At 41.7% G+C, this 25,625-nt stretch overlaps 1 protein-coding gene across 2 annotated transcripts in view; it reads left to right on the forward strand.

Moving 5' to 3' along the window:
• LOC127625265 (glutamate receptor 1-like) overlaps positions 1-25,625 on the forward strand; it is an 84,503-nt gene that overhangs the window by 32,213 nt on the left and 26,665 nt on the right. For both annotated transcript variants that reach the window (XM_052100444.1, XM_052100442.1), the window contains exons 4-10: positions 6,848-7,032; positions 9,260-9,313; positions 14,052-14,210; positions 15,054-15,221; positions 15,386-15,490; positions 16,174-16,284; positions 17,743-17,949. In XM_052100444.1, coding sequence (XP_051956404.1) covers positions 6,848-7,032; positions 9,260-9,313; positions 14,052-14,210; positions 15,054-15,221; positions 15,386-15,490; positions 16,174-16,284; positions 17,743-17,949 — 989 coding nt within the window. The remainder of the gene's footprint in view (positions 1-6,847; positions 7,033-9,259; positions 9,314-14,051; positions 14,211-15,053; positions 15,222-15,385; positions 15,491-16,173; positions 16,285-17,742; positions 17,950-25,625) is intronic.

Below are 25,625 nucleotides of genomic sequence, written 5' to 3' on the forward strand. Positions count from 1 at the left end.
GTTTGTTACATACAAAATTTATTTTAGTTCAAATTTTTTATCAGATTTTGATCATTGAATGGATCATTTTGTGATGTTCACACGATGAAAGAATGTTTAGAAGTTGTGAAGAGTATGACAATTTCACTGAATCAGTGTCATCACTCATCAGTTTTGATCAGCGAGCCATGTGCATTTAGTTATTGTGCAAATTGTAGACAATTGTACTTACTCTTTTGTAGTTGACTTGAACTTGTTGTTATGAAAAAATTATTCTCATTTGAGAATTGAGCCAAAGTGATTGAGAAAAACTGTAAATATATAATAGAGTGCAAAAAAAGGTGTTTTAAGGTAGTTAGGGTTATTCTTTTTTTGCAACCACGCTGAACCACTGTTACAAAACCCGGTCTCACACTAAAATGTTTACTGCATCATTTGTCAGGTGCTCAGAGGTTTAATCTCAAAGCTGATACAGATGGGACGAGCATCATCTGTGGAGCTTACAACAGTTTAGTGATCACAACCACCCAAATCTGTCCTGGCCAACTCACACAGATGTTTACTGAGTTGAAGCATAATGAGCTGGGCACATGTGCACTCGCCTCAAAGACCCAGATAATGGAGTTTGGGCCTGTAAACACAGAGCTGGCTTTGTTGACTCTGAAATGGAAAAGATGCTGCTTTTGGACTCTTAAGGAAACAGACAGAAATGTAATTTGAGTCATGCGTGAGATATTTGGTGAAGCGAATTGGACGCGTGGAGAGTGCAGGTGATACCAAGGCAGTTCTGCTCATCTAAGAATCCCTACACTCGTTCCAGTTTCCTTCCTTATCACCAATGCTGCAGTAGCACTAGGCAACACCAACGGTAGACGGACAGAACACATCGTCCAGCTCTTTCTTCCTCTGTGTTATCTGCTGGTTAGCACTGCTCAGGGGGAGATAAAGCTGGTTTGTTCTCCAGCACGAGACAGTTTCGCAGCTGCCGAGTCGCGCTCAGATGCAGGCAACAGGAGAGGATAGAGTGTCGACGTGGCCAAGACTGCAGAGGCATTTCAAAATGCAATCTGGCACAGTCTTTTAATGAATGCCAGTAAATCCATTGGACGGCTCACCAGTCTTTCAATGGCAAACCTAATTCTGGTATTCTCCTGCATAATCCATTACCCATTCTATAATTAACAAATCTTCTTTTAATCTGTTACTATATGGATAGATTTGAAATTAAAGGAAATGTTTGCTCTTGATATAATTACTTGGTTGCACTTTACATCAGGGCTGCACAATTGATCAAATAAATAATCTTGATGACAATTACAGCTGCCATAAAAAATGTCAATTATAGCAGTCTGTACTGTAGATCTACTTTTTACTTATTTAATGTGTGTTTTTGCAGCTATTAAGCATTGTAACCTTTCACGGACCTGTCTGTTGCTCGCTTCTGTGTATAATTTATTCAAAATTGAAATAAAACAGCTTTGATTTTAATGCCAATAAGGGGCCAATGTGACATAGTCATTTACTAATAAAACAGCTAAAAACTAATTCAGAAACATAAAAAATACATGAAATTGTATGAATCGACAATAGTCATGATTAAAATATCAAGGGAAATAATTGACATTAAGGATTTTTGTCATAATATTGCAGCCGTACTTTACAAAAATTTTCATGAACTAACAATGAGCACTGATTTTATAGAGCATTTAATTAATTAATCTTCATTTATTCATTTATTCATTTAAGATTTACAGGCACAATGCACATCAATAAAGATCTCTGTATATGCGCCAGTTTAGCTATTACAGCTAATTTTCAACTGTAGTCCCTGTTTCTATCTGCAGAGCTCTATATAGTTGATGTTCTACCAAAAGAAATGGCATACAATACTACTGTTCATTGTTAGTTCATAATAATTCATAATGCATTAACTAATGTTGACATACAACTTTTAATATAAAAATTTAAGCATATTTGTACATTAACATTAAACCAGATTAATAAATGCTGCAAAAGTATTCTTCATTTTTAACTAATGTTAACATATAAAACCTTATTGTGAGTGTTAGCGATGACTTTGACTTAAAAATGATAGCTAAACACTGACACCAATGAAAGGAAAAGTGCAGTTAGAATGTAAGGAAATGTTGTCTTAATGGCAAATTAATTTCAATGATTAATTCCACTGAAGGTAGCATTTGAATGTAGGAAATCTGCACCCAAGTCTCTCTTTTTCACTACAGTCCAGTTTTCTTGTTTTTAAGTTAATTATATGCACTGTTATTGTACAGGCATTATGCAGATAGAATGCAGTGGGTCAAGATCAGTGTCTATATTTATGTTTCTGTTTGCAGAGCTCTTGATATAGTCAACTTTCAACCAAAAGCAAAAGCAATTTGTTTGCTTCATTTGGAAGAATTCATGCAAGGCCATAGTTCTCAAAGGCATTGTGCTAACAAAAGTGGACAACTATTGTGATCCATATTTTGACAGTAGAGCAAATCTAATCATGCCTTTTCTCACACCAAGTTTTCATGTGAGACTGGGCTTTAATGAAGTAACTTGATGACAGCTCCATTTATGAGCCAAATCCATGACTGCAAGCGCAGCCCTGGATTAACAACAAATGCAAATTCATTTAAATTCATAAATTGGCTTCATAATGTTGTCTCCAATGCTTTTCTTTGAGTTTCATAGTTTTTCACATTTCAAAATTATTTCCTGACCTATTTAGATGTGCCTGCTAGTTTGCATTGAAACATCTCACTAGTTGAACTGTACTGACCTAATTTTTCAGTAACTGCAAAGTCAGGGATTATTAGGAGGGTTGGCTGATTACATTGGTCATTTGTATTTTTTATTTTTTTTGTGGCGCGCACAAACACTTCTGTATATGAACATTCTACATGACTAGCTTCTGCTTTGAAGGCAGTTTGGCTTTTTAGCCTCTGGATGAATCAGAGATTCGTGTTTCTTTGAAGTTGAAATTCTGCGGCTTGCATCTTGTCCTTCATATTGACCAGCAAGCGTATCGTAATAGAGCACAAGCCAACACTGATAGCTGCATTAGAGCATCACAGCTCCATTTTATAAAATGCAGAGGCTTTGATCCCAAGGTAAATCCTGACAGGGAATGTACCTAATTCAGTCAGCATGACGGAATGAGATTGTCTTTTTAAGTTAGTAAATGCTCTCTTAAACACAGTTTTGATTAGCATTTGGATTTCTTACAAATCTTTTCAATGTTGAAATACTTAGATTTAACTCTGTAGTGTTGCTTATGGTCTGTATGTTTTTTGTTACATTTAAGGTCATTGGACAAAAAATGTACTAGGGTTGGGCGATGTCCCCTAAATTGGCAGTTGACGATGTTGACAGTAAAACATCGCGATGGACGATGATATCGTCGGTGGGGGGGATATAATTTCATATAATTTTCAAAAATTATATGAAAAATTATAATTTCGTTATTTTACTAACCCAACTAATGACTCGCCGCTTTATCAGTAGGTTGCACGACACGTGAAGCATTTTGTTTTTTTTAGCTTTCACTTAAGAGTTGTGCACTTTTTATTTTAATATATCTCTTTACATAAATACTATTTTCCACTTAAAAACTATAATTTCGTTATTTTACTCACTGATGAGCAAAAGGTCGAGGCAGAAATGACCATGTACCTGCAGGAAATGGCCATTGATGGGGAAGAGGACCCGCTGACTTGGTGGAAAAGCGAGCGACAAAAGGTTTCCGTTCATGGCAAGATTAGCACGGAAATATCTGTGCATATGTGCTACCAGTACTCCATCAGAGCGGGTCTTCAGCACAGCGGGTGGTGTAGTTACTCCAATCCGCAGCTTATTAAAACCAGATAAAGTGAATATGTTGGTATTTCTGGCCAGAAACATCGAAATTTAAACATGGTCTGTGGTGAAAGATATTAGACTTCTTTACGCATTTTTAGCCATCCGTTCTGGAGCTATTCGATTTTGCATATAATTTTTTAAGCGTTCATTTGTGTAGTTCATATGACCACTTTACAATATTTCAATAACATAATTTATTTTGTAGCCTGTGCAGAAGTTAATTGTGCTGCTAATTATAAGTGAAATGTTAATGCCGAGTTTCGGTCTGAGTGTTGTTCCGTTTTCTTGTTCTTTATTTGTTGTTCTTCTATGTTTTAATAAATGTGTGTTATTCATATTCACCTTGTTTCTTTCATTTGATTTGACATTATGGATTTATGGCCAAGGAAATTTTTCTTTAAAAGTATTAACCAGACAAAAAGTGATTTGGCGTTAAGCTGGTCTGGGTTTATCTTAAACTGCCGCTTCAGTGTATACAAGTGCTATGTGACAATGAGCAAGATTTTCTGAGACACTACAACTACTAATTATTAATTAATAAAGTCTATTTTCTAGTAGCCTACAACATAACATATTTTAATCTAAATGTACAGTGTAAGACATGTAAAAAAAAAGACAAGAAGCTAACAATGTCAAGATCAATATTTGTGTAGCCTGCCTGACACGGTATTTTCACAGACTAACACGTCACGTCTCTGGCATATACTACAGTATTTAAAATAGCATATATGCATTAGTTATATTCTCAATTTAATTTACAGAGCAATCCCTGCAAAGTTTTTAGGTTAACTATAGAAGAGACTAGGATTAGTGAGTCACACTAGCAAGACTCGCAAAAGGGGGCGTGGCATCACGATGGTGGCTCTACATCGTGATGTTGGTCAGCCATCATCGTCCATCGGCACAACCCTAAAATGTACTGCATAATATTTTTTTGAGACAGACAGACAGACAGACAGAGATAGACAGACAGACAGACAGACAGACAGACAGTCAGAGAGATAGATAGACACACTGTATACAGTATACTAATGTTCATTGTTAGTTCATGTTAGCGAATAATGCATTAACTAATTCTAAATAAATAAACCTTATTGTAAAGTGTTACTGATGACATTTAGATCGATGACTTTCAGTGTGTCTGCTACACAGGAAACAGACTGTCAGTGTCGGCAGAATAATCATTCATTCATTCTTTTATTAGTTTCTCCTTATATGTGGAAAGCCAATACATGACTAAAGTACATGCAGGTAACAAATACATTGACCAACTGCCTGGTGGAAAAGTTAGATGATCTGAAACAGCTTGTGTTTATTCATTCATGCATTTCCACTCTGCGTGGCGAGAGACATCAAATAAAATTGGTTGTTAAGTTCTAATGAAATTCACAGCACGCCATAAAACACAGACTCTCAGCAGAGTGCTGACTATTAATATCGAATTGTGTATTTTCCTCTACTTACACATGGCTATCCAATTCATACATTTCAGTCAGGACCACTAAAGTCAAATGAATAGACTTGAAATCTTGAGTATTTATTGACTTTATTGAAGCATCTGTTTGTGTTGGCGGTATCATTCTGTGGGACTGATCATGCATGGACTGAGCATTACAATACAACCACTGGAGCAGGTCAAGCAGGAATGGTTACACACAAAATAACAAGATAGATACAGAGAAAACTAAAAAGCAAAGCTGCCATCTAAGATGTGGAGCTGGGGATAGAGGAGGTTGTCAAGTGCAATTTGCATCCATGCAATGGAAAGGCAGCTAAGGCACTGCATATAAATGGAGGACTTAAATAGAACTGCTTTGATAAGCATCTGAATTGTATTGGTAGAGGTCATAATCAGCTGAGGGTCAGCTGATTGCAAGCTTGACTCACGTGACTTGTCTGAACTCATGCTACACTTTATTTGGAGGTAATGACTTTGGAGCCACCAGGGCAGTACATTTTCCCAATACAATACCTGTACTCTCTTTAAAAAGAAAATACACATTTGGGGAAATTAGCTTAGAAAAACATATTCAGATCTAGAGGATGTGATGTTGAGAAAATATGGTGCATTATATAAGCTCATTAGACCTCAAAAATGTGTTTAGACACTTAAGACAAACTTAAAAATGTCTGAATGTCTTTGATGAGATAACAAAATATGAATCCTACAAGATTGATACTATAAGCTCACTTTACTAGCAAAACATTTAACAAAAATAAGTTTTGATTTCTATTATGAAACTATAGATATTCTGTTCTAAATGAAGAGCAAAAGTTTTTGTTTATGGAACATGTCCATAGTTAATCTGCTGAACTACACCAGTGGTTACTCTGCTAGGACACCTGTTTGAACCTGAGGGGAACTGGCTTCATACATCCACTAACAATCTCTTTGACATCAGTTGGTTAAATGTCATTGCAAGACTTCTGAGAAAAGCTTCAGCACCATTTGTTGACAGAAACGACTTGCTTTGTTTTTTGACACTTTTTGCAATGATATTCAAGCATTTTTAAACATGGCTTAAGTGTACAAATATTTTTTTATCTGGTTCATTGCTTCTACATATTTTAAGTTACAAGCTCACTTAAGATTCTGCATAATGTGTTCAAATTAAATGACTTCAAACATGTGCTCTGCTGATCTTCTTTCTTTCTGAAACTTTTAAAGTGTTTAGCTGTCCATTATATTGTATGTAAGAGATATGATATGAAAGAGGATGTTCATCAGAGCTAGAGTGGAACAGCATGGGCCTCCTGCTAAATGTGAGTCTCTCCTCAGGGGTGCTTAACTCAATGGTGTGTGTGTTTATCAGGTTTAAGTGATATTCATAGAGTTGCATCACTGTCTTACAATACTGATATTCCGGAAGAGGTACTGATACAGATGCTATAACATATTGTGCTGAAAAAAATGTGTATCCATGCAAGCAGCTGCCTGTTGTGAATATGCAGATTTAGCCATATGAGGCTTTCTCATCAGGGCTTCTTTTTTTTTTTTTTTAAGGTTTGACTGTGCTGCAGAAGATTTTGGACACGGCTGCTGAGAAGACCTGGCAGGTGACATCCATCAACTTTGACACACTGACGGAAGAAGCATTCTTAAAAGCCATCCAAGATCTGGAAAATAAGAAGGATTACAAGATTATTCTGGATTGTGAGCTGGAGAGACTCAATTCCATCTTAAACTTGGTGAATACTTTGAGGATAAATCTTAGGGTTGAACTACGGTTAAGATAAAACTAAATACATTTGACTGTATATAGTGCATATTGTAAACCCATTACTGTATATTAGAAAGACAGAAAATTAGTTGCTTTGGGAAGTCTCTGCCTAGAGCAGTCAAATACACATTCATTTTGAGGCAGTTTGTTATACTGACTGGAATTTGTATCTATACATTACATGTAATAATTTAGCAAATGCTTTTATCCAAAGCCTCTTACAAATTATGAATATGAATTACAAATACTTTTTTCCCTGCACACTTTAAATGAATAGTTTGTTCAAATTGCAATCTTCATAATTCAATCATTTACCCTCACTTAACCTCACATATTCACTTACCATCACGTCATTCCAAACCGACAAACAAGATTTATTTTGGGGAATGCAAAATGTAATACTTCGAAAAGTCATCACACAGGTCCTTTCCATATAACAACAGTTCACAGTGGCCATAGATGTTAAGGATGTAAAAAAAAAAACACCATCAGTTTTATTTAAAGTAGTTCATATGACTTATGGGGTATATTCCAAGTCATCTGTAGCCATATGATAGCTTTGTGTGATGCACAGATCAAAATTTAAGTCATTGTTCACTGATAATCTTCTATTCCAGTGAGCTGTAACCTGGAGAACTGTTGTGACTGGATTGTTTAATCAAGGCGTTGTACTCAAGAACTGAATCAGTCTGATTCATGAACTGAGTCACAACCGGTTTAATGAAAAGAATTGGCTCAAAAGAATGATCCAGTTCTCAAGTTCTCATGATCTGGCTCTCAAGTTAACAGCTAACCAGATGTGCAGTATGTAAAAACAGAACATTTTTATTGTCATTGTATCAGTGTTGATCTTGTTAATGAAATCACTGACTTTTTTTATTTTGTCAACTATAACAAATATGAGACACAAAAAAGATTAATCATTAAATAAGTAAACGATTTTATAAAAGCATACTGTTGATGAAAATATGAGAAAAAAAAAATATTCTCCAAGATATTATCAGTGCAAGACATAAACAGAAGAATAAACATAGAGCAACATCTGTTTATAGAAAAATATATTAAATAGGATCAATAGGAGTACTATAGTTAATATAAAGATATTAAACACTTATGAGTTGAAGACGTAGACCACTGTAAATATAAACCGCTTTAAAATCGGTTAATTACCTAACTCAAACGTATATTTATTATACATGAGATTAGTCACTATATCCAAAACATATATGTAATATTACAACTTACATCTGCACAGATAATAAAGTGAATGAACAGATGAACTTGAACTAAGTTATGCGCTAGTCATATGGTAATATCAGTAACTTTTGATGCGTAAATTGCGTTGTGAATAGGCTGCTTCCATAAAAAGAAATTATTATATACATATATATTGTTTTGTTTTGTTTACTAAAATTATATGCCGTTTTAATGAACGGAAAACTGACTAAAATTAAGGAATATGACAACAAAATATTAACACATTTTAAAGGACATTTTTGTCAAAAGACTATGACTAAAACAAAAAAACTGTGTAAAAATTAACACTGAATTGTATGGACAATGAAATTTCATGGAGCTTATGGGATTGGAATGACATGAGGATAATGAGCAGGACATTTTTTATAAAATTTTATATATATATTTTGTGTGAACTAGTCATTTGAAGATATGTCATATCTACCCAAAGCAAAGGCAAAAGATTATTTGAGAAATTAAGAATTCCCCCTTCAGGCCACTTGCACACCAATTTAATTACTGTCTTCCCTATTCACAATTCAAACTGTCAAGATCTCCAAGAACCCATTACCGAATTAAATGATCAGAAATCAGCATCAGATACAATAAACCCTGACCGAAGCCGCTGCTGTTCAAAGGTGTTCTTCTAGTCTTGGTGAACATTGTCATTAAGCCCTATAATTACACTTCCTATGGTGACAGGTGCCAAATTTTTCTTTCCTTCCCTCCATCTCATGTAGTTCCGACTGCTCCCTCTGATCACAGATATCCAAACTCAGTGAGCTTAGGAGGGTGTGCAATTAACTCCTGAAGGATGGGACCTATTCATTGCTATTTAGAGAATCATGATAAAAATTATACTTTAGCTGGCATTAAATGAAAAAGGCTGCCATTAGCTGACAGTGAGAGAAAGGCTTGAGCTTTTATACTTTTATTCATGATGCATTTGTGTCCTCCAGATTGCTGCACAAAAAAAGAACTTGAAGAACTACCACTACATACTGGTAAACCTGGTAAGTGTATCAGCCTATAGCCTACAGTTGGTCTGCATGAATGAACTAAAAGCATTGAGGCTACTTAGCATATATTGTCGGTTAACCTCTTGCACATTTACCGGAATCGTAAGGGAATGCTCAGATAATCAGATGGTGGTGGTTTACAATGGACTGTTACTCATTCTTCCCTTTTTGTATGTGACTGGGGAGCATGCATGCTTTTAAATGCAGAACACAGTGTGGACAGTTTGCCGATTACTCTCTGCGCTGTGGGAGTCAGCGTTTGTTCTCTTTCTGGAAGGCATTGTATGCTTTTCCTTTTGTGCATCTGTGTGAGTGGGAGTGTGTGTGTGAGTATGTGAGTAGGTGGCATTTGTGGGTGAGCATTTAAAAGCATTTAAGAAAATAAAACAGATCTTGCCTCCCAGCAAAACACAGGCAAAAAGTAACTAGACTAATAGTAATAACTAAATAGGTAAAGTTCGAGAAGACAAACTTTGATGTTGGCTTGCCTTGTATACAAATTTTAACTAGTTTGAAGTTTGATGGTTATACAGACCAAGCAGTAAGACAAAACGCCAGCTATCGAATAGCCAGATAGACAGATGGATGGATGGATGGATGGATGGATGGATGGATGGATGGATAGAAATTCAATTATCAGTTAGAAAAGATATAGCGCAATAATTACAAACAGTCTTTGTGGAGTTAGGGTTAGAGTTATGTTTAGGCTTTGTCAAGCCATCATAAAAAGCTTTAGGTGTAGAACAGTATGCTGGCTTTGACAAGCCAATATAATAACCAAACAGCAAACAACAGCAAGTAATATCAAAGAAAAAGATAGGCCTCATGAAATCTGCTTGTTGCTCTATGGTTGTAAATGCTTAAGCTTGATGAAACTTTTATGTGACTTGGTTTTTAATACATATATAATACAGTATATTCATACAAATATATTATTGTATTGGTTGCTTTATGTTAGTCACAAGTGCAAGGTTAATGGTGTTACCTATCTTTAACCCAGAAACTGTGTGAAGATCAAATGGCATAGCAACATGAATTTACATTGGACCAACATTAACCAAACAAAAAAAGTGGGGAAATTTATTTGCTTACTCAAGCCATAGTTCTTTTGAAGACTTTATATTCAAGCTGTACACTGTAAAAAAATAATAGGTGCTCAGAATATAATTTTTCAGCTGAATAGACTGTAATACAGTGCTCATGAGATGTGACTTCACAGGAAGCATTGTAAATGTATAATTGGGATTTTTTTAGGGGAAGTAAAGAAAGTCCTCCAAACAATAACAAAAAAATGTCACCCCATAACGTCATGGTTACTGTCGTAAGCTCCGTTCCCCGAGGGAGGGAACGAGACGTTGTGTCGAATGAAGTGACACAAGAGGTCTTCCTTGGACACCGAATCATACCTCTGAACCTGAGAAAAGGCCAATGTCAAGTTGGCAGACAGAATTTGCATGCCCCGGACATACGGGTATAAAGGAATGCGGGGCAGCGAATGCCAGTCAGGATTTTGCACTGAGGAGCCGAAAATGAAGCACGGCCATTTACAGTGCTAGGTCTAGTGCTGTGGCAGGAGGGACACAACGTCTCGTTCCCTCCCTCGGGGAATGGAGTTTACAAAAGTAACCATGACGTTCCCCTTCTGTCACTCACTCGACGTTGTGTCGAATGAAGTGACACAAGGGGTCCATAAAAAAGCGCCACGCACTGACTGTGTTACGTGACTGTCGAAACAGGTGCACAGCAGGCTATTGCGTGCTAGAGGTGCCTGGGCCGGCTGCACGTAGCCCTCCCCAATGCCCCAACTCTTTTTTTCTTGCATACAAACCTTAGGTTTCCCACACCCCAGAGGGGGGAAAAAAGGTGTTACATGCCTAGCATGGGAGCAAGCCCAGCAGCCTTCTCTCTCACTATGTCTCTCACAAAGCATGTCGGTGGTAGGTCCAGCCTAATGAAGGGGGACTCTACAAGCATGGTGGCCGGGGCTGCCCAGGGGAAACACGGGTCCGCTAACAAGGGGGACCGTACCGCAGAAAATACATCACAGGGAGTTAGCCTGAAGAGGGAACTATGCCTGTGGGGCCCGACCCCAGTACAGAGCATTTGAGACTCGTAGTGGTTCTGGCCGCGAATTGTTCCGCTGAATTTGCGGGCCAGATGGCTAGGGAGGAGAAACATCCAGGTAGCAACACTCAGTGGCTGACCTGGGACCGAAGGCGCACTGGATCAACTTGGTGAAGGGCGCAAGGTGCAAGCGGAACACCCGGTCGGTTGTGCCGTCTTACGAGTTCTACTGGCTCGGACCTGACAAAACACGGGACGAGACCGACTCAACCCTCAGCTTGTAAAACCTGGCAAAGGTATTGGGTGTTGCCCAGCCCGCTGCTCTGCAGATGTCTGCTAGGGAGGTGCCATGTTCAGCCCTCCACGGCGTCAGCTCGTCATGCACTTCCGGGAAGAATCAGGGGGGGTTGGGGTGCATGGCTGTGAGCGGCGTCGGGCGCCGAGGTACCAGTCGTCAAGCCGCGAAGGCTGTGGGGAGGACGTGGGGTTCCAGACCAAGCCCATGCTCACGGCAGCCCGGGAAAGCATTTCGGCCATCTGCGCATCTGCCTCAGACTGGCCGAGTCTTCCACGTCAGATGCCTGGATGCTCTCCGATGCAGCGGTGATTTCATCATGCAAGCCCGGGGGCTCGAGGGCAAGTTGGCCGTGAGGTGAGTCGCACTCATCACGAGACCGGACAGAACACACGAGCATGTCGGGAGGTGGGTGGTTCGTGGGAATTTACCCGGCGAAACCGAGCTCGTCATCATCCCCGTATCGCCTTCATCGCCAGCCGTGTCGTCCTCAATCCTGTGGGAAGAAGGAGTGACGCGGGAGGGGGCTGAAGTGGCATTCACCTTCAGGAAGGAGAGCCGCGACCGCAACGTTGCCATGGTCATGTTCTCGCATTGAGAACATGAACCATCCACGAACTCCGCCTCAGTGTGATCGCTACCCAGGCACACGAGGCAGCGTCTGTGGCCGTTGTTCTTGGAGAGAAATCGACCGCATCCAGGAACAACACAGGGTGGAAAGGCATCTTGAAAAAGGTGCGTCCTGAAAAGGACGTTCAACGCCGCTGTGTATTGCACTTTTATGAGTGGGAAAACTCAGACTCTTTTAGAGGAAATACAACTCTTTTAGGAGGAGACACTCTTTTAAACAGAAAGAAAGTGCTGTCGAAGTGCCCAGGGGCGTGAACTGCACAGCGTGCAAAGAGAGAGACGCCAGCTGGAAATGCGCCATGCGGATCCAACAGCAATGCTTCTCGCTGGTAGAGGTGAGTGGAACAGGAGTGAAATTTCTGACTGGCATTCGCTGCCCCGCTTCCATTTATACCCGTATGTCCAGGGCGGGCATGCAAATTCTGTCTGCCAACTTGACATTTGGCCTTTTCTACGATTCGGCGTCCAAGGAAGACTCCTTGTGTCACTTAATTCAACACAACATCAAGTGAGTGACAGAAAGGGAACTAATTATGATGAAAGCAGTAAGGATGCAACACTTTGCATGACAGACTCTCCTGGGGTTCATCTCCCCGTGACCCAATCACTCGTGTGAGCAAACATACACACAAGCAGATACAATTAGCTGTTATCACGGTGATAGTGTGGTATTCACCCAGCATGCATGTCTACATGAATATCACTATATCATCTAACACTGATTGCCAATGTGTGCCGAACTATACACTTTACTCATGTAATCATGTCGCACACTGCTTCAACAATATAATGATATTTAAACAATAAAGGTGCCATAAAGCCCTGGTTTCTCCTTGGCATTGTTCCAAGATTTATTATTTTCTTTTATTCCAAGAGGATATAATTATGTCTAAAAACTGCTCTTGCATTAATTATAGATTCATGTTGTGATCTGTATCGCTTTTTGACAGGGTAATGAAAACTATTTTCTGCATTGCTGCATGATGTAATAATGATTCTAACTTACCTTGTAATCAACTTAATTCCTTGCTAATCATTTTTAACAATATCAATGCTGAAATATAAATTACTGCATTTGCATCTTCTGTTTTATTATAATTTTAATTTGGTTTGTATTTTCTCTTATTTGTAAAAAAAAATATTATAATAATTACACAAATTATTACACAGATTTTGTTCACAGTGCATGCAGTACCAATATGTTTTTCATGTCCAGTCTTTAAAACTAACTGCTTATGTCTGTCATGACATCTCAATGTGGTGCTGAACTCATGAAATGCATCAGACAACATAAGCAACAGAGCATTTTACGCATTCATGCATGTACTGTATCCAAAATCATTGACTCGTTTACTCATTGACTATTCCCTAAACATAAATCAACATTTAAGTAAATGATGCACAAAAATTGTGTAATTGAACCCAGCTTCAGATAATATTATGCACTTTGTATAATGTTATGTAGACGTTGTGTCCTGGATGAAAGAAAAACTATTTTGAATTTGATCTATCTGGTAAGACGGAGACACATTTACATTTTTTTTATTTTAATCAGATTTCAAACTGCATATGGATGTCAGATATGGTAAAATATCAGATTTTTGCTGCCGTGCTTAACAAAGTTCTGAATTAGGTTGACATGTTAAGCTTTGTACACTTTCCGTTACTTTGAATCAAATCAGGATCGGCAGATGTTATAGTTAGACATATCAATAAATGGTGATGTCGATGTGTTTCTTTCAGGGATTTCTTGATCTTAATCTAACTGAATTCAGGAAGGGAGGTGCCAATGTGACAGGCTTTCAGCTCATGAACTACACAGACCCCACTGTCAGCAGGACAATACAGGACTGGCTAGAGTTTGACAGTAAAGACTTGAAAATTCCCAAAAGGAGGCTCAAGGTAACGCAAGGTTGTAGTTGAAAAGAATGTGTTTTTTAGATGCTATGTGAAGGGACAGTTCACCCACAAATTCAAATTCTTTCATCATTTCCTAACCCTCATGTTGTTCTAAACTCATATGACTTTTTATAGTACTGTGGAACACCAAAGGAGAAGTTAAGAAAAATGTCTGAGCAGCTCTTTTTCATACAATGAAAGTGGATGGGGATGAGGGGCTGTTAACCTCCAAAATGGAAAAAGGACCATAAAAGCAAAAAAGTGGTCCGCATGACATGTGCACTAAATTCAAGGTCATCTGAAGCCATATGATAGTGCAATGTGAGGAACAGACTAAAATTTAAGTCTTTATTCACTGAAAATCTTGCTTGATGGCCTTGGTCACCATTCACTTTCATTGTATGGAAAGGAGCAGCTAAACTTCACCTGTGCTATACGGTAAATAACTCAGTTTGTTCCTATATCTTAACTGGTAGAACATGACGCTAGCAAAGCCAAGGGTGTGGGTTCGATTCACAGGGAACACGCTGATCAATGTATACCTTAAATACTTTAGCATAAAAGCAACTGCCAACTGCATAAATGAAAATGTAAATTTGTATTCCGTAGAAGAAAGAAGTGCCTACAGTGTTGGTTTGGAAAGACAAATGGGAGAGTAAATCATGACAGAATTAAAATTTTGGGGTAAATGACCCCTTTAAAGCTCTATCAAAGTTTTCTCTGAGGGTCTGGGGACCTATTAAGTGCTGAAACAATTAGCTTCCCAAAGATTGTGAATAAATTCCTTTGTCCTCTTCCCTTCGTTCTCATTGGAACTGTCATTGGAATGTCCATGGAACTTCTCAGTACACTGGAGCGCTCACATATGACGGGGTGACTGTCATGGCCACCGCCTTCCAGAACCTGAGAAAGCAACGCATTGATATCTCTCGTAGGGGGAATGCAGGAGAATGTCTCGCTAACCCGCCTGCACCCTGGGGACAAGGCATTGACATTCAAAGAGCCTTACAGCAGGTAATCAGCCTTATTATAATAAATGGCCAAACAATCTCCATAGACAGACATTTTCAGTAGAATGGGGTGAGCCAAAGTATTTTTTGTAGAAGAAGAAACTAATTGCTTGCAATGTTAACACCTTTCATGATGAACTATACAATTATGTGTGATTGTCTGTATAGGTACAGTTTGAAGGACTAACGGGACATGTTCAGTTTAATGACAAAGGGCATCGGACGAACTTCACTGTCAGCGTGATGGAGTTTGGTCCAGGCGGACCCAAGAAAGTAATTCAAATCCTATTTTCCTTGCTTGTAAAACAAATGGCATCCACATTTCCTGTCGAAACACAAAAAATGTCACTTCTGACTTGTCACTGAAATCAGAATTGTAATTTTGTGGCTTTTAGTCAAGTCTGTTTGCTTTGAGACCGCCGTCTAAATGCAATTGTACTCCCAAATGTTGTCAAAAATTGCCTATAGCAGATATTAAATTTTAAAATGTACAATCTCACTCTCTTCCAGAAATACAGATCAAAACATATTGATGACTCCTACTACCATCATGCTCATGGCTGTGATGTGAACTAATGGCTATTGGCTAAAATATGGGGTAGTCCTGCAATATGTCCCGCCTGATGTTCATGTTTCAATTGGAAATACATCCTGTAATACAGGAAAGACAACTGTGCTTGTCAAGCCAATTTGCGGAGACTTTAAACACATTTGTGCTAGACATTCTTCTGTCATAAATTTGATTGTGATTAACCTGAGGTTGCACCTGAGACTCCAGCACTGGCTGTGATGAAAGCAAATGAAGTGTTAGTCACAGGAAGGCTAAAAGAGCAGTGCATGCATTTCAAGTGATTACAGCTTCTCTTAAACTGTCAATATGAATATTTAACATTCTAAAAATAGCGCCTCTGTAATTCCGCTTACACCGCTGTGATATGCCTCCCTTCTGACTGTAGGTGGGCTACTGGAATGAGCGTGAGAAATACGTGAGCACAGCTGCCTATAGCAACATACTCAATGAGACATTTGGACTGCAAAACAGGACCTATATTGTCACCACCATCCTTGTGAGTCTATCGAACAATGTATTCCCATCAGTTGAAAGGATTTGACAATTCCAAGGCAATAACTAGACAGTAATAATGCAAATATACACTAGATCTAGCAAGACAAGGTGTGTCAGATCAAGGTATTCTTTATTTTTTCATTTGAAGAATAACACAGACGGTATTTAGTATAGATATTGTGTCTTTATCCTCTATATGGTACTGTTTCTGTTCTACTGATCTGGCAGTGAGGTTTTTTAATTGGTTTCAGTTTAGTTTTAAGTAGATTTAATGGTGCATAAAGAGTTTTTGTTTGTATTTTTTAAGCTTATTATTTATTATTATTTCTTAACATATAACATAACATCATCTGCTTATGATTACATATGCTACATTTTATATCAGAAATAATCCCAAACTCAAAACAGGTGGGTTTGCTCATACACATACTGCATTTACATTACTTTGCCAAAATGACAGTACAGAATGTTTACACCCCCTTCTAATTAGCAGGTTTGGCTGCTAATTACTAAGAGGTGCACAAAACCATACAGTGACTCTTAAAGGTGCTGTAAGCGATTTTTCATGGAAAGGTAGGCAAAAAAATGTCCTACTCCCTGAAAGTTCTTAACAAAATAAGTGTCGTGAGATATCTCATCAATATTTGTGACAGCACTAGACTCTGTGAACGGCAAAGAAAAATGTGTCCGTGGACCACAGTCTCTGATGCTTTCTGCCTTTCAATAATTTTTCGCTTTCTCATAGTGTTGTAGCTGCGGCGAATTATTGAGGCTATTTTTATGCCATGTTGCTCATAACAGTTGTCAGTTGAGGGCACAATTCTTCTGCTAGATGACTGCAACCGTTTTTGCTAGATGTTGGTCTCAATAGAGTCATTTGGTATCTTTGGAGTGCAGGTTTTGGAAATAGGGGGTGTGGCTAATCCAGCAACATTTTAGAATGGCTAAAATCGCTTACAGCACCTTTAATGTGGCACTGTCATATGATAGATGAGCAGTCTCTTCAATGGGCTGTACTGTAGTTTAAAGTGTTTTGGATCGTTCCACTGATTAAACATTGAAAAAACTTTTCACTACATTTCAGTTGACAAAAAATCTCCAGAAAATTTTGCACTACTTTTTTTGCACTACTGTGAATAAGATCTAATGATGTGTCGTTAGAGTGTCTACATACTTTTTTTTTTATGTTTTTCCTGTGCATTCTCTGTGACTGAGCAAAAATACAATACTTCAATAATTTATAAGCTAATAAACATGCTGGAAATGCAGAAAGCATTTGATCTAGTTGACGCAAGATTTTCTTTCAAGCTTGTCCATAACAACCACCCTGAATCATGTAATAACAAACAACTAGCCTGAACTAAGCAACTGACCCACATTTTCATAAAAACAAGGCAAAACTGCTTTCAGTTAATACAAAGAGAGCAAAATTAAAATACACTATGTTTCAAATCCTTAGGAATCTCCCTATGTGATGCTAAAGAAGAACCATGAGCAGCTAACAGGTAATGAAAAGTATGAGGGTTACTGTGTGGAGCTGGCTGCAGAGATCGCCAAGCATGTGGGCTATTCCTACAGACTAGAGATTGTGGGGGACAGAAAGTACGGAGCTAGAGACACAGAGACAAAGATGTGGAATGGAATGGTTGGAGAACTGGTGTATGGTGTAAGTAGGTTTTAACTTTGAATGTTGGAAAGTTCTCTATGGTTAGGATATTTTTGTTAGGTAATTGTAAGTGTAGTTTATTTTAAATTTTTATGTTTAGTTTAGTTTAGTTTAGTTTAGTTTAGTTTAGTTCCAGATAGTCAGGCATATTCTGTTCATATGTTCTTTAGTGTACATTCATAATTCACTTTGACTTAAATGTGCACTCAGTAATTTTTCCCAATAAAATGTTTACTCCAAAAGAAATTAATTTTAATTTGAAAACATATGTATAAAATCTTGACCGCTCACATGAGAAGGAATCACATGACCAGCTGAATAATACTCGCTTACTCTCAGTAACCATCTTGTTATTGGACATTTTCACTCTTGGATTAAATTACTCATGGCTGATTGTGAATAATGAATTTCTACAGTGGCATCTGTAACTGAAAACTATTGGTTCCCCTTCTGTCGCTCTCTCCACGTTTGTCGGAGAAGCGACACTAGGGGTCTCTCTTGAGCGCCGATATTCACCTCTGATCTTATTGAAAAGGGCCAATGGGAGTATTTAAGCGGGGCAAATACGGAGTTCATTCAGAAAATTTCTTCGAGCCGATGGTCTGTCTGCAGTTTGCTGCGAGTTACACGCCACTTAAACGTTCCTGTTTTCCTCTGACGATCTGCATGCTGTTGGATCTTGACGGCGCACAACAGCGGCTTTCTCCTTCTCAGTGCACGGCGTGCATTGTTGCCCCTGAGCGCTCGACAGCGCAGACACGTACACACACACTTTGTATTAAAAGAGTTTTTACTAAAAGAGTAATTTTCTCTAAAAGAGCAAACACAGCGGCGTTGAACGTCCTTTTAAGGACGCCGTCTTTTCAAGATGCCTTTCCGCCCCTGTGTCGTTCCTGGATGCGGTAGAGTGCTCTCTGCTTCAGACGGCCACAGGCGCTGTCTCGTGTGTTTGGGCCGCACTCACACCGAGGCGGCGTTGTGGATGGTTCATGTTCTCACTGCGAGAACATGACCATGACCACGTTGCGGTCGCGGCTTGCTTTCAACAGAAAGCAAGCCACCCCAGCTGCACCCCGCATTGCTCCTTCTTCCCACGGGATTAAGGATGGTGCGGTTGGCGCTGGGGGCGATTTGGGGGCGGCAGCGGGTGCAGTTTCGCCGGGTAACCCCCCTCGAACCTCCCGTTCCCAACACGCTTGCTGGTCTCCGTCCACGCTCGCGGCGATAGCAGCTCGCCTCACGGCCCGGCTGTCTATCCTCCCGAGTCCGAAGCAGATGAGCTCGCCGCTGCATCGGAGAGTGCGGTGTCTGATGCCGAGGACTCCCCTGGACTGCCGCCTTCGGGCCAGCAGGCCCAGGCTGAGGCCGACGCTCAGATGTCCGACATGCTTGCCCGGGCCGCCTTGAGCGTGGGGTTGGACTGGAACCCTCCATCCTCCCCACAGCCTTCTTGGTTGGATGACTGGTTCCTGGGCGCAGCGCGCCGTTCGCGGCCTCGCATCCCCCCGGTCCCTTTCTTCCCGTAGGTGCATGATGAGCTGACGTCTACGTGGAGAGCACCATTCATCTAGGTGCCACCCGCTCCACTCTCTCGAACCTCAACGGCGGAGAGCGCCACGGGTACGACGCAATTCCCCAGGTTGATAGGGCAGTTGCGCACCATCTATGCCCCGGTAGCCCTACCTCCTGGCGGGGTCGCCCCGTACTCCCATCCAAGCCCTGTAGGACAACATCCTCGCTTAACGCGAAGGCCTACACTACGGCTGGACCGCTGCCTCCGCCCTGCATGCGAAGGCCCCCCTGCAAGTCCACCAGGCCAAAGCTCTCAGAAACATGCAGGGGGGTGGACCTGATCCTGATGTGCTGCAGGAACTGCGCTCAGTGACCGACCTCGCCCTGAGAGCGATGAAGGCCACAGCGCAGGCACTCGGACATACAATGGCCACCCTAGTGGTCCAGGAACGCCATCTTTGGCTCAACCTGGTCAAGATGCGTGAAGCTGACAAAAACCGCTTCCTGGACGCACCTGTCTCCCAGATTGGCCTTTTCGGTGACACCGTCGAGGACTTCGCCCAACAGTTCTCCGCGGTGAAGAAGCAGACGGAGGCCATTTCGCACATCATGCCCTGCCGCAGACCTGCCGCTACGGGCCCTGCCCCGTCTGCCCACCGAGGGCGTCCCCCTGCGAGGAAACCAGCTCCTGCTCCGCCTCAACCCGTGCCCAGCTCTCAGCCCCAGCGTCGAGGACTCCTGCCCCCTGTCTCACGAACCCCCTCCAGGACCCGGAAGGCTCCCAAGCGTTCCTGAGACAGCCGACCCAGAACCGAAGACGTTAGCTCCGGAGGTGGTAAGACCGCTCTGTCCCCCGGTGGAGGACCGGGAGGAGAATCCTTTGTTTTTTCATTTGCCACACCCCCTGACGGGGGCTGTGGTACCCACATTCTCAATAAAAGAGCTATTTCCTTTGCCTCTGGGTCACCTGGCCCGCAAATGCCATTTTCACGGCAATGTGCTTTCAGATCACAACAGTCCCGGTACACCGGACACGGCGATCCCGCCTTTCGCCTGCCCACGACTGTCCCCTTGCGAGTTTTCAATCGGGCCTTGTTAAATTCCCGTTCAAAATGCTTACGCAGAGAAATATTCTGGCTGGCGTTCAGCATCTAGATTGGTTCGCAGCGGTGGACCTGAAGGACGCGTACTTCCACGTCTCAATTCTGCCACGACACCGACCCTTCTTACGGTTCGCGTTCAACGGCCAGGCGTTTCAGTACAAAGTCCTCCCCTTCGGCCTGTCTCTGTCCCCTCGCGTCTTCACGAAAGTCACAGAGGCGGCCCTTGCCCCGCTACGAGTAGCCGGCATCCGCATTCTCAACTACCTCGACGACTGGCTCATAGGTTGGTCACATATGGCGTGGAGAGAGCGACAGAAGGGGAACGTTTGGTTACGTATGTAACCTCCGTTCCCCGAGGGAGGGAACGACACGTTGTGTCTTTCCTCCGCCATGTCGCTGAACCGAGCCACTGTTGTGGCCGGACCATTTCCGGCTCCTCAGAAAAATCCTGAATGAACTCCCGTATTTGCCCCGCTTAAATACCCGTATGACCGGGGGCGGGGTATACAAATACTGACTGCCAACTCCCATTGGCCCTTTTCAATAAGATCAGAGGTGAATATCGGCGCTCAAGAGAGACCCCTAGTGTCGCTTCTCCAACACAACGTGTCGTTCCCTCCCTCGGGGAACGGAGGTTACATACGTAACCAAACGTTTTGAATGATGCTGCATGCACACTGTAAGTCCAAGATGACATGAGTAAAAAGTTACTGAGTGCACCATTAATGCTGCATTTTCTCCATTGTTACTGTAGCAGTATATGTAACATTGACATAAGTAAACATAAATAAATAAATGAAAGAAAAAAAGTGTCACATATGGACAAGGAAGAGGACATTGTGTCCAAACTTCAAAACCTCAAGATTGGACAAAAGTTTATCATTAATTTTCAAGTAGCTTTTCCCTGCCGTCAGATCATGTCAGTGCAGTGTGAATAATATGTCACTGACTTTCTGCCAATTTGTCAACAAAACAAAGGACCTTAACACCCTAACGCAAAATCAAATTTACAAGAATAAAACTGAGTTGTATCTCTGGATTATTTTTGCATACACTCAATTTCTTATTCAGAGCATTTTTTGCCCTGAGGCAACAGGATTTGTGGCTTTGGAATGCTAAGCAGTGTCAGATGTAGTATGTCTTCATTGGGCTAAATGTGAACACTCCAACTCACTGTTGTCAAACGATGTTTGTTAGATTTTCAGTCCTCCATGAAGAGAATTTTACGTTATTATGAAGCATACACAGTGATACTCATGTCAGAAAGGCTTGTTAGCATGCATCAACATGGTCTTTGAAGTTATTTATATGTTTAGCTGTTGCTAAATCAATGGTTAGTGTTTTTTCTTTTCCTTTTTTGGCACTAGATTTCTAATATCAGTGTGTTTGGAAGACCTACAAAGAAAAAGCCTTATTGTTTTGTGTGTAAACTTGTTTGTCACCAGGCTTTCTGTAAATTGATTTTATGTTAAATTTTTTAACACTTAGTGATGAAAACGTCTCGGTTACTGTTGTAACCTCCGTTCCCCTTCTGTCACTCACTCGACGTTGTGTCGATGAAGTGACACTTGTTGTCTCTCTTGAGCCTCTGAGCTTTGAGAAAAGGCCAATAAGAATTGGCAAACAGAATTTGCATGTCCCTCCCCCAGACATACGGGTATAAAAGGAGGGAATCGTGCATCAGTTTAGTCAGATTTTTTCTTCGGAGCTGAGCGGTTGTGTGTTCAGCAAGCTACTGTTCCACTACTGTTCCACTAAGCACCTCTATAGAGCTATTGCTGTTGGATCTTATGGCGCGTTACTAGTGACTTTCTCTTCCTGCACACCAGTGCAGTCTACACCTCTGGGCGCTTCGACAGCACTTCTAAAAGAGCAAACACCCTCTAAAAGAGTATTTTCTCTAAAAGAGTAACATATTGGGATTGAACGTTTTTTTAAAGATGCCTTTGTGTAGTTCCTGGATACGGCAGATATCTCTCCGCTTCTGGCGGTCATTCTTCTCCTCCGAGGGAAAGCCAATTCAGCTGCCCCACCACACCGCGCCTTCTTCCTACGGTATTGAGGCCACGCGGCTGGCGATGAAGTCAATCTGGGGAATACAGCGGGTGCGGTTTTGCCGGGTGAATCTCCACGAACCACCTGCCCCCCAGCACTCTTGTTTGTCTGATGCGAGACTGGCTCGCCCCACGGCCAGTCTGATGTGGATGAGAATATCCGCATTGCATAGGAGAGCATTGCGGCGACTGACGCTGAGGACTCAACTGGACAGACACCTTCAGGTCTGCTCACCCAGTCTAAACCCGATGTGCAGATTTCCGGCATGCTTGCCCAGGCCGCCGTGAGCACTGGCTGGACCTTAACTCCCCGCTGTCTCACAACAGAGGCTTGTCAACGAGGTCATCAATGGCCTCGTCTGGCCTATTAGACCCAGGCAGTGCCCGCCGCCTTGCGGGTTCGAGCACGCTCTATGAGGAGCGTGGCATTCTTGTGGGCACTGGCCAGTGACGCCTCTCCAGCTGGCTGGGCAACACCCAATACCTTTGCTAGATCAATAACCTTCGGTTGAGTCAGTCCTGGCCCGTGTTTCTTCAGGTCCGAGTACGTAGATCTCAGTAATACACTATAGCTGACCAGATGTACCGCATGCGCATAGCGCCTTTCCCCTCTTCCGAGGCGAACCCGTGCCCAGTTGAGTCCACAAAAGCTTACGCTCTCTGGATGTCTTTCCTCCATAGCCCTCTGGCTTGCGAATTCGGCTGGGGAATTCCCGACCAGACCCACTATGTGTACTAATAACTCTGTAATGGAATAGGTGCTCCACAGGTGTCAGTAATCACGATTACCCCCTGTATTGTATTTTCCGTGGTACGGTCTCCCTGTCGGCGGACCCGCATCTCCCATGGGCAGCTCCCTCTTCCCCAGGTCTCTGTGTTTGCAGAGCTCCTCCCTTACCAAGTAGGACCTACCATCGCGCCACTTCCATGTGTGTCTTGTAAGCCCATGTGACATATTTGCCACATGTGACCTCCCCAGCCTGGGAGGATGTGGTCTCTGCGGGGTCTTTTCCCCCTGAAAGAATAGGATCGGAAAAGAACACCTTGAATGTTACGTGCAGCCTGGCACAGGCCGCTTCTTTGGCTCGCAACAGCTTGCTTGCAAAAACTTCAAAAACTTCAAAAACATTGGTCATTAATCTTACAGTTCAAACAAAATCGATGTTTAAACACTGACCCTAAACACTTACTTAGTTTAATAATTTTAAACCATGACTTTAACTATACATAAGTAATATTTACATTATATTCATGATGTTAGCCAGAGAGGATTTGGCCCCCACAGTGAGTCTGGTTTCTCCCAAGGTTATTTTTCTCCATTAATCAACATCTTATGGAGTTTTGTGTTCCTTGCCACAGTCGCCTTCAACTTGCTCACTGGGGTTATTAATACAATTATTATTTAATTACTTATTTTTAAACACGATTACAATCGTATTTTATCTAATAACACAATGATGATTCATCGACATTATAGACATTACAGTTTTATCGTCTGTTAATGCCTGATCTTCTATAAAGCTGCTTTGAAACGATGTGTGTTAGGCGCTATACAAATAAAATTTACTTGACTTGACATGACTCGTGGCATTATTGGATAGGGACACCTAGTGTCACTTCATCGACAAAACGTTGAGTGAGTGACAGAAGGGGAACGTCTAGGTTACTGTCGTAACCCCCGTACCCTGATGGATTGAAGGAGATGTTGTGTCCCTCTTGCCACAACACCATACCGATCACTGTAATGGCCAAAACTTATTATCGGCTCCTCATTGCAAAACCTGACTAAACAGATGCACGATTCCCTCCTTTTATATCCGTATATCCAGGGGAGGAACATGCAAATTCTTTTTGAATATTCTCATTTGCATTTTCTCCAAGCTCAGAGGCAACTGAGGCTCTCAAGAGAGACTCTTAGTGTCACTTCATTGACACAATGTCTCATTCCCTCCATCAGGGAGGGGGGTTACGACAGTAACCTAGACGTTCCCTGATGGAGGGACAAGATGTTGTGTCGATGTTGTGGCACTAGGGCCAACACCTCAATGTTTGAAAAAAGGCCAATGGGAATTGGAAAGTGGAATTTGCATGCCACTCCCTCGGAGATACATGTATAGAAGGAGAAAGAATGCCTACTCTCATTCAGGTTTTGTGCTGAGGAGCCGAGACAAGGTCCTGGCCATTTCAGCGGCTAGTACAGCATTTTGGCAAAAGGGACACATTGTCTCGTTCCCTCCATCAGGGAATGGAGGTTATGACAGTAACCGAGACATTCTCCATCTGTCACTCACTCAACTTTTTTTTTATGTAGTGACACTAGAGTTTCCTATAGAAAAACGCCACAACAGCTGAACCGTCTTACGTGAACTGCCGATGCAGGTGCAAGCAAGCTGCTGAGTGTGTAATAGCAGGTGCATCAGACTGCACGTAACCTCCCGCAATGCCCCAGATGACGTCATGTAGTTCCCCTCATCGCTGAGGGGGTTAAGCCACGTAACTGGCATGGGAGAAGGCCGTGCCAGCCGCAGCCTTTTCTCTCTATTTTTCTCTCCATTAAGTAATAGATTCGGCTGGGGCCATCTAATGCTACTATATGCATCGGGGAAGGTGTTCCTTTCCTATTCTTTCAGGTGGAAAAGACCCTGCAGAGACCACATTCTGCCCAAAAGGGTTGGTCACATATGGCAGTACGACACATGGACTCACAAGCAGAACATGGAAGAGGCGCGGTACTAGGTCCTGCCTCGAAGGGGAGGATCTCTACAAACACAGCGACCGGGGGTAGAGAGAGCTCTGCCCAAGGGAGACGCAGATCTGCCGACAGGGAAAATACATCACAGGGGGTTACTGGAGTAATCGGCACCTGTGGAGCACCTATCTCAGTATAAGGCATATTAGTACCCGTAGTGGGTCTTGCTGCGAACTCGTCCGCAGAATTCACGAGTCACAGGGATAGGGAGGAAGGACATCCATGGTCCACGATTTGGGGGTTAAAGTGCACATTTTT

This window comes from Xyrauchen texanus, chromosome 31 (genome assembly GCF_025860055.1).
Source record: "Xyrauchen texanus isolate HMW12.3.18 chromosome 31, RBS_HiC_50CHRs, whole genome shotgun sequence".
Taxonomy (NCBI): domain Eukaryota; kingdom Metazoa; phylum Chordata; class Actinopteri; order Cypriniformes; family Catostomidae; genus Xyrauchen; species Xyrauchen texanus.